This window comes from Anolis sagrei, chromosome 13 (genome assembly GCF_037176765.1).
Source record: "Anolis sagrei isolate rAnoSag1 chromosome 13, rAnoSag1.mat, whole genome shotgun sequence".
NCBI classification, from domain to species: Eukaryota; Metazoa; Chordata; class Lepidosauria; order Squamata; family Dactyloidae; genus Anolis; species Anolis sagrei.
In genome coordinates, this window is record NC_090033.1 from 2,446,631 (window position 1) to 2,461,293 (window position 14,663).

Genomic DNA, 14,663 nt, shown 5'->3' on the forward strand with positions numbered 1-14,663 from the left:
TAAGAGCTGTTCAGCAGTGGAATATTGTGCCTCTTAGTAGGGTGGAATCTCCTTCTCTGGAGGTTTTCCTTCCCTCAGAAGAGGAGATCACAGATTCCAACTTAAGGAAAAGAGGTTCCACCTAAACATTAGGTAGAACTTCCAGATGGTAAGAGCTGTTCAGCAGTGGAATATCGTGCCTCTGAGTAGGGTGGAATCTCCTTCTCTGGAGGTTTTCCTTCCCTCAGAAGAGGAGATCACAGATTCCAACTTAAGGAAAAGAGGTTCCACCTAAACATTAGGTAGAACTTCCAGATGGTAAGAGCTGTTCAGCAGTGGAATATCGTGCCTCTGAGTAGGGTGGAATCTCCTTCTCTGGAGGTTTTCCTTCCCTCAGAAGAGGAGATCACAGATTCCAACTTAAGGAAAAGAGGTTCCACCTAAACATTAGGTAGAACTTCCAGATGGTAAGAGCTGTTCAGCGGTGGAATATCGTGCCTCTTAGTAGGGTGGAATCTCCTTCTCTGGAGGTTTTCTTTCCCTCAGAAGAGGAGATCACAGATTCCAACTTAAGGAAAAGAGGTTCCACCTAAACATTAGGTAGAACTTCCAGATGGTAAGAGCTGTTCAGCAGTGGAATATCGTGCCTCTGAGTAGGGTGGAATCTCCTTCTCTGGAGGTTTTCCTTCCCTCAGAAGAGGAGATCACAGATTCCAACTTAATGAAAAGAGGTTCCACCTAAACATTAGGTAGAACTTCCAGATGGTAAGAGCTGTTCAGCGGTGGAATATTGTGCCTCTGAGTAGGGTGGAATCTCCTTCTCTGGAGGTTTTCCTTCCCTCAGAAGAGGAGATCACAGATTCCAACTTAAGGAAAAGAGGTTCCACCTAAACATTAGGTAGAACTTCCAGATGGTAAGAGCTGTTCAGCGGTGGAATATCGTGCCTCTTAGTAGGGTGGAATCTCCTTCTCTGGAGGTTTTCTTTCCCTCAGAAGAGGAGATCACAGATTCCAACTTAAGGAAAAGAGGTTCCACCTAAACATTAGGTAGAACTTCCAGATGGTAAGAGCTGTTCAGCAGTGGAATATCGTGCCTCTGAGTAGGGTGGAATCTCCTTCTCTGGAGGTTTTCCTTCCCTCAGAAGAGGAGATCACAGATTCCAACTTAATGAAAAGAGGTTCCACCTAAACATTAGGTAGAACTTCCAGATGGTAAGAGCTGTTCAGCGGTGGAATATTGTGCCTCTGAGTAGGGTGGAATCTCCTTCTCTGGAGGTTTTCCTTCCCTCAGAAGAGGAGATCACAGATTCCAACTTAAGGAAAAGAGGTTCCACCTAAACATTAGGTAGAACTTCCAGATGGTAAGAGCTGTTCAGAGGTGGAATATCGTGCCTCTGAGTAGGGTGGAATCTCCTTCTCTGGAGGTTTTCCTTCCCTCAGAAGAGGAGATCACAGATTCCAACTTAAGGAAAAGAGGTTCCACCTAAACATTAGGTAGAACTTCCAGATGGTAAGAGCTGTTCAGCGGTGGAATATCGTGCCTCCGAGTAGGGTGGAATCTCCTTCTCTGGAGGTTTTCCTTCCCTCAGAAGAGGAGATCACAGATTCCAACTTAAGGAAAAGAGGTTCCACCAAAACATTAGGTAGAACTTCCAGATGGTAAGAGCTGTTCAGCAGTGGAATATCGTGCCTCTGAGTAGGGTGGAATATCCTTCTCTGGAGGTTTTCCTTCCCTCAGAAGAGGAGATCACAGATTCCAACTTAAGGAAAAGAGGTTCCACCTAAACATTAGGTAGAACTTCCAGATGGTAAGAACTGTTCAGAGGTGGAATATCGTGCCTCTGAGTAGGGTGGAATCCCCTTCTCTGGAGGTTTTCCTTCCCTCAGAAGAGGAGATCACAGATTCCAACTTAAGGAAAAGAGGTTCCACCTAAACATTAGGTAGAACTTCCAGATGGCAAGAGCTGTTCAGCAGTGGAATATCGTGCCTCTGAGTAGGGTGGAATCTCCTTCTCTGGAGGTTTTCCTTCCCTCAGAAGAGGAGATCACAGATTCCAACTTAAGGAAAAGAGGTTCCACCTAAACATTAGGTAGAACTTCCAGATGGTAAGAGCTGTTCAGCGGTGGAATATCGTGCCTCTGAGTAGGGTGGAATCTCCTTCTCTGGAGGTTTTCCTTCCCTCAGAAGAGGAGATCACAGATTCCAACTTAATGAAAAGAGGTTCCACCTAAACATTAGGTAGAACTTCCAGATGGTAAGAGCTGTTCAGCGGTGGAATATCGTGCCTCTGAGTAGGGTGGAATCTCCTTCTCTGGAGGTTTTCCTTCCCTCAGAAGAGGAGATCACAGATTCCAACTTAAGGAAAAGAGGTTCCACCTAAACATTAGGTAGAACTTCCAGATGGTAAGAGCTGTTCAGCAGTGGAATATCGTGCCTCTGAGTAGGGTGGAATCTCCTTCTCTGGAGGTTTTCCTTCCCTCAGAAGAGGAGATCACAGATTCCAACTTAAGGAAAAGAGGTTCCACCTAAACATTAGGTAGAACTTCCAGATGGTAAGAGCTGTTCAGCAGTGGAATATCGTGCCTCTGAGTAGGGTTGAATCTCCTTCTCTGGAGGTTTTCCTTCCCTCAGAAGAGGAGATCACAGATTCCAACTTAAGGAAAAGAGGTTCCACCTAAACATTAGGTAGAACTTCCAGATGGTAAGAGCTGTTCAGCAGTGGAATATCGTGCCTCCGAGTAGGGTGGAATCTCCTTCTCTGGAGGTTTTCCTTCCCTCAGAAGAGGAGATCACTCGTTCTTTTTTCCTATGTTTCAATTATATTTTTTTGGGGGGGGGGGGTGTCCTCTGTTTTTAGGCGTCCCTTTTGCATGTGCGAATCTACAGGTCTATGTCGCTAAACATGGCTGACATCCAGTATATTGGCTTGCTTTCGACCGTTTCGCTCCTCTTGGCCTTGATAATAGTGGTAAGTTGGTGACCGTCTTGTACCTTCTTGTGCCGTCACACCCAGACCCTATAGAATTAAAACTAAGATGTGCTTCTCTCTCTATCTGGGTGAACCGCCGGGGTCTTTCTTTGAAGCAATAACTCAATACTTTCAGCAACTGATGCCAGTCAATTTATTTATTTATTTAGTTATTTATTTATTTACTATTCTTGTATACCGCTGTATCTCAAGCCCGAGGGCGACTCACAGCGGTTTCCAAACAGCAAAGACAATAAAAACAGCAATAATCCATATACAAAACAGTTAAATTACACAGTTCCATTAATAACCAATAAGCAATCAACAATACACAATTATCACAAAACCCATCTCCCCCCGATCGCCTCATCATCCAAACGTGATCCGAATTCGTCGTCATCGTTCCGTTCCTATGTTCACATTACCACACTTGCACTGAGTTACTCAAACGACTGCACAAACATCCAGGTCTTGAGCTTTCTACGGAATGTCATGAGCGATGGTGCCAGCCTAACGTCTACAGGAAGGGCGTTCCACAGCCGAGGAGCCACCACCGAGAAGGCCCTATCCCTCGTCCCCGCCAGCCGTGCTTGAGAGGCCGGCGGGATCGAGAGCGGGGCCTCCCCGGAAGATCTCAAAGTCCGGGTGGGTTCATAGGCCGAGATGCGGTCAGATAGGTATCTTGGGCCGGAACCGTTTAGGGCTTTATAGGCTAGTACCAACACCTTGAATTGGGCCCGGTAGCAAATCGGCAGCCAGTGGAGCTGGTGCAACAGGGGGGTTGTGTGCTCCCTGAACTCCGCTCCTGTTAGAATCATGGCTGCCGCACGTTGGACTAGTTGCAATTTCCGGGCCGTCTTCAAGGGCAGCCCCACGTAGAGAGCGTTGCAGTAGTCTAGGCGGGATGTGACAAGAGCGTGGACTACCGTGGCCAAGTCAGACTTCCCAAGGTACGGGCGCAGTCAAGAAATGAACATCAACAAAATATTTATTTCCAAAGTCCTTGGCAGACTTGGCACAGCTTGACAAAGTTGCAACACAAACAGTCATTTTGGGAAACCACAGAGATGGTCTTTCTTTCCCTTTTCTTCAATAACGGAGGTAACTTTTCTCCAAATGGTAGGAAAAAAAATCCTGGGATCTTTCACCCTAACCCTGAGCTGCTATGGTTAGAAAGAACAGGTCTTCCCCTATCTAAGCTCAAGGTTTATTTATTTATTTATCGTATCCGGCAACCGAACAGTTGTATTACAATTTCTCAACAATACAGTTGTATTACATTTTTGACAGAACAAACAAACAAACAAACATCCAAAAGACACAGAGTTTGCAAGCTTGGTAGTTGATTCAATGTCCTTTGACCAGTATCTGGCCCCTTGGAGTGCCTCTGGTGTTGCCGCAAGGAGGTCCCCCATTGTGCATGTGGTAGGACTCAGGGTGCATTGCAGCAGGCGGTCAGTGGTTTGCTCTTCTCCACACTCGCATGTTGTGGACTCCACTTTGTTGCCCCATTTCTGAAGGTTGGCTCTGCATCTCGTGGTGCCAGAGCGCAGTCTGTTCAGCGCCTTCCAAGTCTTCTGTGTGCCCAGGGGGGAGTCTCTCATTGGGTATCAGCCATTGGTTGAGGTTCTGGGTTTGAGCCTGCCACTTTTGGACTCTCGCTTGCTGGGGTGTTCTAGTGAGTGTCTCTGTAGATCTTAGAAAACTATTTCTTGATTTAAATCGTTGGCGTGCTGGCTGATACCCAAACAAGGGATGGGCTGGAGATGTCTCTGCCTTGGTCCTTTCACTATTGGCTGCCACTTCCCGGTGGATGTCAGGTGGTGCAATACCGGCTAAGCAGTGTAAGTTCTCCAGTGGTGTGGGGCGCAGACACCCCGTGATGATGCGGCATGTCTCATTAAGAGCCACATCCACTGTTTGAGCGTGGTGAGATGTGTTCCACACTGGGCATGCAGACTCAGCAGCAGAGTAGCATAGCACAAGGGCGGATGTCTTCACTGTGTCTGGTTGTGATCCCCAGGTTGTGCCAGTCAGCTTTCATATGATATTGTTTCTAGCACCCACTTTTTGCTTTATATTCAGGTTGTGCTTCTTGTAGTAAGAGCACGGTCCAGAGTGACTCCCAGGTAAATACTGCGCTGCAATGCTCCAGTGGGATTCCTTCCCAAGTCATCCTCAGAGCTCGGGATGCTTGTCTGTTCTTGAGATGAAAAGCACATGTCTGTGTTTTAGATGGATTAGGAATCAGCTGGTTTTCCTTGTAAGAGGCAGTAAGAGCACCTAGAGCTTCGGAGAGCTTCTGTTCTACCATCTCAAAGCTCCCTGCTTGAGCAGTAATGGCACGATCATCAGCATAGATGAAACTCTCAGTCTCTTCTGGCAGTGGATAGTCATTTGTGTCGATGTTGAACATGGATGGGGCAAGTACGCTCCCCTGAGGCAGGCCGTTCTTCTGTTTCCGCCATCTGCTTCTCTGGCCCTGGAACTCAACAAAAAAGCTCCTGTTTGGTAGCTGATTTCCTTGAGTGGTGATAACACGATCATCAGCATAGATGAAGCTCTCTGTCCCTTCTGGCAGTGTCTGATCCTTTGTGTACATGTTGAATATTGATGGTGCAAGCTGGTTTCCCCTGTAGTAGGCAGTAAGAGCACCTAAAGCTTTGGAGAGCTTCTGTTCAACTATCTCAAAGCTCCCTGCTTGAGCGGTGATGGCACGATCATCAGCATAGATGAAGCTCTCTGTCCCTTCTGGCAGTGGCTGGTCATTTGTGTAGATGTTGAACATGGATGGAGCAAGCACGCTCCCCTGAGGCAGGCCGCTCTTCTGTTTCCGCCATCTGCTTCTCTGGCCCTGGAACTCAACAAAGAAGCTCCTGTTTTGTAGCAGGTTTCCTATGAGGCGGGTGAGGTGGTCGTCCTTTGTGAGATTATACAAGGTTAGCTTTGGAGATGAAGTAATGCTCAGTAGTACTCAATAACTATTTCTCTCTATTTCTCTATAACTCAATTTCTTTCTCTGTCTAAATAACCCAATTATTCAATTACTCAATTGCTTTTCTTAGTAACTCAATTTCTATCTATATCTCAATTTCTTAATTGTACTCACAATGGCTTTTCAGAGCTACCTGCCCGACCAACAGCACATCTGAAGCTTTTTTTTCCCTACTGAAGGAGGCAGGGGAGATTCCAAAATGGAGATCTCAACCCAGGAAAAAAGGCGGTTCCTACACCCAAAGAGATAATTTTCTCAACCAATAACTACAGAGGGCCTGCAGTCTGGCTTTCCAGACTCTGATACTGTGTAACTTCTAGGGATCTAGTGTTGTACACCTCTGTACTTCAATGCCACCACAGTCCAGTATACGGTGTTCTCTTCGCTTTTCGTGGACTCGTCGTTTCGCGGGTCCCGTACCTTGGGAAGTCTGACTTGGCCACGGTGGTCCACGCTCTGGTTACATCCCAAATATATTACTGCAATGCACTCTACATGGGGCTGCCTTTGAAGATGGTTCGGTTCGGATACTTCAGTTAGTTCAACGGGCGGCAGCCAGATTACTAACCGGGGGCAGCATACAGGGAGCATACCACCCCCTGTTATGCCAGGTCCACTGGCATCCACTTGACCAGGGACCACTTTGATCAGAACCACGTTGACCAGGGACCACTTTGACCAGGGACCACTTGACCAGGGACCACTTTGACCAGGACCACGTTGACCAAGGATCACTTTGACCAAGGACCACTTTGGTCAGGGACCACTTTGACCAGGGACCACTTGTCCAGGGACCACTTGTCCAGGGACCACTTTGACCAGGGACCACTTGTCCAGGGACCACTTTGATCAGGGACCACCTGACCAGGGACCACTTTGCCCAGGGACCATTTGACCAGGGACCACTTTGTCCAGGGACCATTTTGACCAGAGACCACTTGACCACGGACCACCTGACCAGGGACCACTTTGATCAGGGACCATTTGACCAGGGACCACTTTGTCCAGGGACCATTTTGATCAGGGACCATTTGACCAGGGACCACTTGACCACGGACCACCTGACCAGGGACCACTTTGATCAGGGACCATTTGACCAGGGACCACTTTGCCCAGGGACCATTTGACCAGGGACCACTTTGTCCAGGGACCATTTTGACCAGAGACCACTTGACCACGGACCACCTGACCAGGGACCACTTTGATCAGGGACCATTTGACCAGGGACCACTTTGTCCAGGGACCATTTTGATCAGGGACCATTTGACCAGGGACCACTTGACCACGGACCACCTGACCAGGGACCACTTTGTCCAGGGACCATTTTGACCAGAGACCACTTGACCACGGACCACCTGACCAGGGACCACTTCACCCAGGGACCATTTGACCAGGGACCACTTTGTCCAGGGACCATTTTGATCAGGGACCATTTGACCACGGACCACCTGACCAGGGACCACTTCACCCAGGGACCATTTGACCAGGGACCACTTTGACCAGGACCACGTTGACCAGGAACCACTTGACCAGGGACCACTTGATCAGGGACCACTTTGATCAGAGACCACTTGAATACAGACCACCTGACCAGGGACCACTTTTGACTAGGGACCACTTGTCCAAGGCCCATTTTGACCACTGCCCACTTGACCAGGCTCCGCTTGACCAGGGACCATTGACCTAAGCCCACTTTGACCAAGGACGACTTAGACCAGGGCCCACTCTCCAACATTAGTACCAAAAGGGTTACGACCATATTTTCATTCTTGCAGACCACTGGTGGTCCACGGACCACAGGTTGGAATCCACTGATCTACACTGTAGAATTAATGCAGTATGACCCCCACTTCAGCTGCCTGGTGCACTGGTGCCTCACCAAACTACAACTCCCATCATTCCATAGCATTGAGCCATGGCCGTTAAAGTGGTGTCAGACGGCATTGATTCTACAGTGTGGAAGCATCTTGAGACCTTCCAAACGAGAACGCTCATGAGCCCAACCAGTTTCTCTCTCTGCTTTTATACCTTTTAGATGTATATCATCGATACCGTGGGGCGAAGAATTCTAATTCTCCTCGGCTTCGGGATGTGCAGCATTCTCTGTGTTCTCCTCACCATGACGCTTGAGCTTCAGGTTTGCATTGCAACCCATCCAAAAGCAGCTGGGCTCGACCCATAGGCATAGCTTCAGGCAGCAAATGGTTGGGGGGTGTCATACACAGAAGGCCATGCAAGACTGAAGCACCCCTTTCCTTCTCCAACAGCACACCATGCCATGGATGGCTTACATGGGTTCAGTCTTCGTCTTTATATTCTTCATCGGACACATAATTGGGCCAGGTAAGCCCGTAAGTACCAGGTTCAGGGGAGGAAGTACAGGATAAAATGGACTGAACTGGTATTTGTGTGGGGCCTGAGTTGAGAAGTCCCAACCTGCAATTGACATGGTGTCATAGAGGCTGGATCTACATTGCCATATCATTCAGTTTCTGAACCCATATTATCTGCTTTCAACTGAATGAAAAGTAATGCCTCCACCTTCGTAACACCTCAACAGATGGCAGTACTGGTATGTGGCAGGTACTGGCTTGTTCAGTAGACTCTCCTCTACAGTTCCATTTTGGCAGGAAGCCTTAGCATTGAGCGGTTGTGTTGATAAAGTGAAAAGTAATGCCTCCACCTTCGTAACTCCTCAACAGATGGCAGTATTGGTTTGCGGCAGGTACTGGCTTGTTCAGTAGACTCTCCTCTACAGTCCCATTTTGGCGGGAAGCCTTAGCATTGAGCAGTTGTGTTGTTAAAGTGAAAAGTAATGCCTCCACCTTCATAACACCTCAACAGATGGCAGTATTGGTTTGCGGCAGGTACTGGCTTGTTCAGTAGACTCTCCTCTACAGTTCCATTTTGGCAGGAAGCCTTAGCATTGAACGGTTGTGTTATTAAAGTGAAAAGTAATGTCTCCACCGTCATAACACCTCAACAGATGGCAGTACGGTTATGCGGCAGGTACTGGCTTGTTCAGTAGACCCTCCTCTAAATGTTCCATTTTGGCGGGAAGCCTTAGCATTGAATGGTTGTGTTGTTAAAGTGTGAAATATGGAACCCTGCACAGACGGTTTGTCAATGCAACTTAAGCAACGTGCAGTCATTGAATTCTTGACAGCAGAAGGTGTCACCTCAAAGGAGATTAGTCAGAGAATGCAAGCTGTTGATGGGGATTGTGTTGATGTGAATACTGTGCATCGTTGGGTGAGTAAGTTTAAAGATGTTGAGGTGGGAACATCTGACTTGCATGACAAAGAAAGAGTTGGGACGTCCTGTGACAGCAACCACTGAGTTTGATAAGCAAAAGAATGACAGATTGATTCAGGACGATCATTGTATCACTCCGAAAGAAATTTCAAGCGTAATCGGCATTTCACAAAAATGTGTGGGTCACATTATTGCTTTGCTTGGCTATTGGAAGATCAGTGCACGATGGGTACCCAGGAGGAGAGAACTGTGAGACAATGGTTGCAGAAACGGAGTGTCGACTTCTTCTGTGAAGGCTTTAGAAAACTTGTTCATCGTTGGCAGAAATGTATCCAATTGTCTGGTGATTATGTGGAAAAGTGAATAGTAGTAGTTAAAGAGCACATTATTTCTGCGCTTTATTTATTAAAATATTCCCACCCAAACCCAAGTAACGAAGGTGGAGGCATTACTTTTCATTCATCATTGGCAGAAAAGTATCCAATTGTCTGGTGGTTATGTAGAAAAGTAAATAGTGGGAGTTAAAGAGCACATTCTAAGGATTATTTCTGCGCTTTATTTATTAAAATATTCCCATCCAAACCCAAGTAACGAAGGTGGAGGCATTACTTTTCATTCATCATTGGCAGAAAAGTATCCAATTGTCTGGTGGTTATGTAGAAAAGTAAATAGTGGGAGTTAAAGAGCACATTCTAAGGATTATTTCTGCGCTTTATTTATTAAAATATTCCCATCCAAACCCAAGTAACGAAGGTGGAGGCATTACTTTTCATTCATCATTGGCAGAAAAGTATCCAATTGTCCGGTGATTATGTGGAAAAGTGAATAGTGGTAGTTAAAGAGCACATTCTAAGGATTATTTCTGCATTTGATTTATTAAAATATTCCCATCCAAACTCAAGGTGGAGGCATTACTTTTCAGTCAACCCTCGCATAAGAGTCTATACTGCCATATAATCCAGTTCAAAGTAGATAATCTGGATTCAGTAACTAGATTGTTAAGCTGGGGCAGAGTGACCCTCTTCCGTGGGAATGGAGATCTGAAAGGCCTCGACTCGCATCTTTACAAATTACCAGATTTAGGGGAGGAAGTCTAGGATACAATGGACTGAATTTGTTTTTGTGTCGAGTACGAGTTGAGCGATTCCGGCCATGAAAGCCTTCGACAACACGCTTAAGGGCAAAAATTACTTCCTAGGTGTAGAGAGTAGTTAGTTTCCAGTTAATTTCAAAAGTTACTTTGAAGGGTGTTTTAGGATCTGTTTTGCCAAGAGGTTTCCAAATCCAAAGCTACCCTCATATCCAGGGGCGGCTCGTCCATTAGGCGAAGTAAGTGGTCGCAGAATACTTTTTTTTGCCAGGGGCGCAGAGGCACCTCTGTCTGAAGACCCCAGCGTGCACACCAAAAGTTGCCTCTTCTCCTGACTTTCTCTTCAGCCATTGGGACCAAGAGAGAGAGAGAGACAGAGAGAGAGAGAGAGAGAGAGAGAGAGAGCCCCTCCGGCTGGAGGTATCTCCCACCTCCGCTCCCTCCTTTGTTTTTGTGCCTACCTTCAGGAAAGGTGGGCATCTCCACCTACCAAAAAGTCGCCTCTTCTCCTGACTTTCTCTTCAGCCATTGGGACCAAGAGAGAGAGAGAGAGAGAGCCCCTCCAGCTGGAGGTATCCCCCACCTCCGCTCCCTCCTTTGTTTTTGTGCCTACCTTCAGGAAAGGTGGGCATCTCCACCTACCAAAAAGTCGCCTCTTCTCCTGACTTTCTCTTCAGCCATTGGGACCAAGAGAGAGAGAGAGAGAGAGCCCCTCCAGCTGGAGGTATCCCCCACCTCCGCTCCCTCCTTTGTTTTTGTGCCTACCTTCAGGAAAGGTGGGCATCTCCACATCTCTCTCTCTCTCTCTCTTGGTCCCAATGGCTGAGGAGAAAGTCAGGAGAAGAGGTGACTTTTGGTGCACACGCCGGGATCTTCAGGCGGCATGCCTCCGGACCCAAAGCAGGCCAGGCAAGGGAGCAAGTGCGGCAAGTGTAGTTACTGGGATGTATAGTTCACCTACAATCAAAGAGCATTCTGAACTCCACCAATGATGGAATTGAACCAAATATGGTTCAACTCCCACGACGAACAGAAAATATATATCAATGATTGTTTGGGGGGGGGGGGGCACCAAAATACTGTTTGCTTACCATTGAAAATTACCTAGGCCCGCCTCTGCTCATATCAAGAAATTAGACTGAGTTTCACGTGGACCTAGAACTATGGACGTTCAGATGTTTTGAGACTGCGACTCCCATAACCCCACACTATTGCCCAAATGGCTGGCATCGATGGGAGTTGTAGGCCCAAGACAACTGCCCTAATTTTGTGAGCACGCTCTTTGCACTCTCCCTTTCTCTCCACCCAGGTGCTGTGCCACATGTGCTAATAGCAGAACTCTTCCTTCAGTCAACCCGATCCACTGCCTTCAGCTTGGCAGGATTTATGAGTTGGTTCATCTCCTTAGTCTCAGGGATAGCTTTAGGTCAAGTTGAGGTGAGTGGTTTGGTGGCGAGCAAGCACTTTCCACTAAGTGGAGCATGAGTTGGACTTCTGGCTGGACCTCGACACTCCCCTCCAATCTGTGGAGCACCCAACAGACGTTGGAGAGCATGAATTAAATGACTTCCTGTTCCATTTCCACTCACACAGATGCCTATCTTTGTCTTTGATAATGTACAGTTGGGTCTCCCTTAACTTCTAAGGATTTGATTATTCATGAGCTTGATTAATATCTTCTCTCTATGTCTTCAGTATGGAAGTCCATGTGGATCCAGAATAGGTCTTCACAATCATTTATGGATCAACTCCAAGATGATGTTGGTTCTCCAGTATGACCTCCCAAGATGATGCGAACTCTCTAGGTTCTCCAGTGTGACTCAATGGCCAGCTTCTACTGGAGGCATTTGTAGGTCTTGTCATCTGTGGGTCCTCCAGTGCCTTTTGTGGTCAGCTTCCACCAGAAGTTGACCATCGAGTCCTGCTGAAGGACCTAGAAATTCCTAGAGAAAACACTTGTGTAGGCAAGGCATTTGTATGTCCTCCAGTCAACTTCTGTAAGCACTTGTAGTTCCTCCAGTGCAATTTATGGTCCACCTCCACCAGAAGTGGGCTGTAGACACAAGCTAGAAAACTATTTGTAGGTTCTCCAGCATGATTCTGTAGTCAACATCTAGCAGAAGTTGGCCATGAAGTCCCGCTGAAGAATCTAGAAATTCCTAGAGAACACACTTGTGTAGACAAGACATTTCTTTGTCCTCCAGTCAACTTCTGTGAGCACTTGTAGTTCCTCCAGTGCCGTTTATGGTCCACTTCCAACAGAAGTTGGCTGTAGACTCAAGTTAGAAAACAATTTGTAGTTTCTCCAGCATGATTCTGTAGTCAACATCTAGCAAAAGTTGGCCATGGAGTTCCATAGGAGGACCTAGAAATTCCTAGGGAAAACATTTGTATAGGCAAGGCATTTGATTGTCCTCCAGCCAACTTCTGTAAGCACTGGTAGTTCCTCCAGTGCTGTTTATGGTCCACTTCCACCAGAAGTAGACTGTAGACTCAACAATTTATAGGTTCTGCAGCATGACTTTGTAGTCAACATCTAGCAGAAGTTGGCCATGGAGTCCCACTAGAGGACCAAGAAATTCCTAGGGGGCACACTTGTGTAGACAAGGCATTTGTATGTCCTCCAGTCAACTTCTGTAAGCACTTGTAGTTCCTCCAGTGCAGTTTATAGTCCACTTCCACCAAAAGTTGGCTGTAGAGTCAAGCTAGAAAACTTAGAGAAAACAATTTGTAGGTTCTCCAGCATGATTCTGTTGTCAACATCTAGCAAAAGTTGGCCATGGAGGACCTAGAAATTCCTAGGTGACACACTTGTGTAGACAAGGCATTTGTATGTCCTCCAGTCAACTTCTGTAAGCACTTGTAGTTCCTCCAGTGCAGTTTATAGTCCACTTCCACCAAAAGTTGGCTGTAGACTCAAGCTAGAAAACTTAGAGAAAACAATTTGTAGGTTCTCCTGCATGATTCTGTCATCAACATCTAGCAGAAGTTGACCATCGAGTCCAACCGGAGGACATAGAAATTCCTAGGGAAAACAATTGTGCGGGCAAGGCATTTGGATGTCCTCCAGTCAACTTCTGTAAGCACTTGTAGTTCCTCCTGTGCCATTTATGGTCCACTTTCCACCAGAAGTTGGCTGTAGACTCAAGCTAGAAAACAATTTGTAGGTTCTCCAACACAATTCTCTTGTCAACATCTAGGAGAAGTTGATCATGGAGGACCTAGAAATTCCTAGGGAAAACACTTGTGTAGGCAAGGTATTTGATTGTCCTCCAGTCAACTCCTGTAAGCACTTGTAGTTCCTCCAGTGCTGTTTATGGTCCACTTCCACCAGAAGTAACTGTAGACTCAACAATTTATAGGTTCTCCAGCATGACTTTGTAGTCAACATCTAGCAGAAGTTGGCCATGGAGTCCCACTGGAGGACCTCGAAATTCCTAGAAAACACACTTGTCTAGGCAAGGTATTTGTATGTCCTCTCGCCAACTTCTGTATGCACTTGTAGTTCCTCCACTGCACTCTATGGTCCACTTCCACCAAAAGTTGACTATAGAGTCAAGCTAGAAAACTTAGAGAGAACAATGTGTAGGTTCTCCAGCATGATTCTGCCGTCAACATCTAGCAGAAGTTGGCCATCGAGTCCAACTGGAGGACCTAGAAATTCTTAGAGAGAACTTAGAGAGAACAATGTGTAGGTTCTCCAGCATGATTCTGTCGTCAACATCTAGGAGAAGTTGGCCATCGAGTCCAACTGGAGGACCTAGAAATTCCTAGGGAAAACACTTGTGTAGGCAAGGTATTTGAAGCTAGAAAACTCACAGCAACCCAGTGATTGTGGCCATGAAAGCCTTTGACAACACAATAAATATGCTCTTGCGTTGCACTCACATCTGTTTCTTTCCATTCTCTGTCTTCCCTCCGCTCCTTGCCATTTGCCATCCCCAGTCGCAGATCGGGTCCTACAGCTTCCTTCTCTTCTGGCCACTCTGCTTCGGGACCTTCTTTTACATCTTCAAGTTTATCCCCGAAACCAAGGCCAAGACCTTTCTGGATATCCGGAGGCTGATATCGGTCCATGTGAACGTGGCCAGGAAGATCCAAGTCCAGAGCCCGGTGTCAAACGTCAAACCGGCGATCACCAAAACGCCGCCCAAAAAAGGCAAAAAGGGACTGCAAAGAGGCAAAAGAAAGAAGCGGAAAAAGTCGATACCCAGCGAGGGCAATGGATAGTGTTGTCCTCCAGAGGTAACACAACTCTAACAACGCGGAGATGGTGGTGGCTTCGTTGTCTTGTCCTTCTGGCCGTGCTCCATTTAGACTTTTCTACTATTCTTTGGTTCGTTTTTTTAAAAAAATAAATAAGTCAATGGTCAAA

At 46.8% G+C, this 14,663-nt stretch overlaps 1 protein-coding gene across 1 annotated transcript in view; it reads left to right on the plus strand.

Annotated features, from left to right (window-relative positions):
- LOC132764852 (uncharacterized) overlaps window positions 1-14,663 on the plus strand; it is a 73,915-nt gene extending 59,252 nt beyond the window's left edge. Inside the window, exons 20-23 of the mRNA XM_067472925.1 lie at window positions 7,979-8,080; window positions 8,211-8,286; window positions 11,598-11,725; window positions 14,234-14,663. Coding sequence (XP_067329026.1) covers window positions 7,979-8,080; window positions 8,211-8,286; window positions 11,598-11,725; window positions 14,234-14,518 — 591 coding nt within the window. The 3' untranslated portion in view covers window positions 14,519-14,663. The remainder of the gene's footprint in view (window positions 1-7,978; window positions 8,081-8,210; window positions 8,287-11,597; window positions 11,726-14,233) is intronic.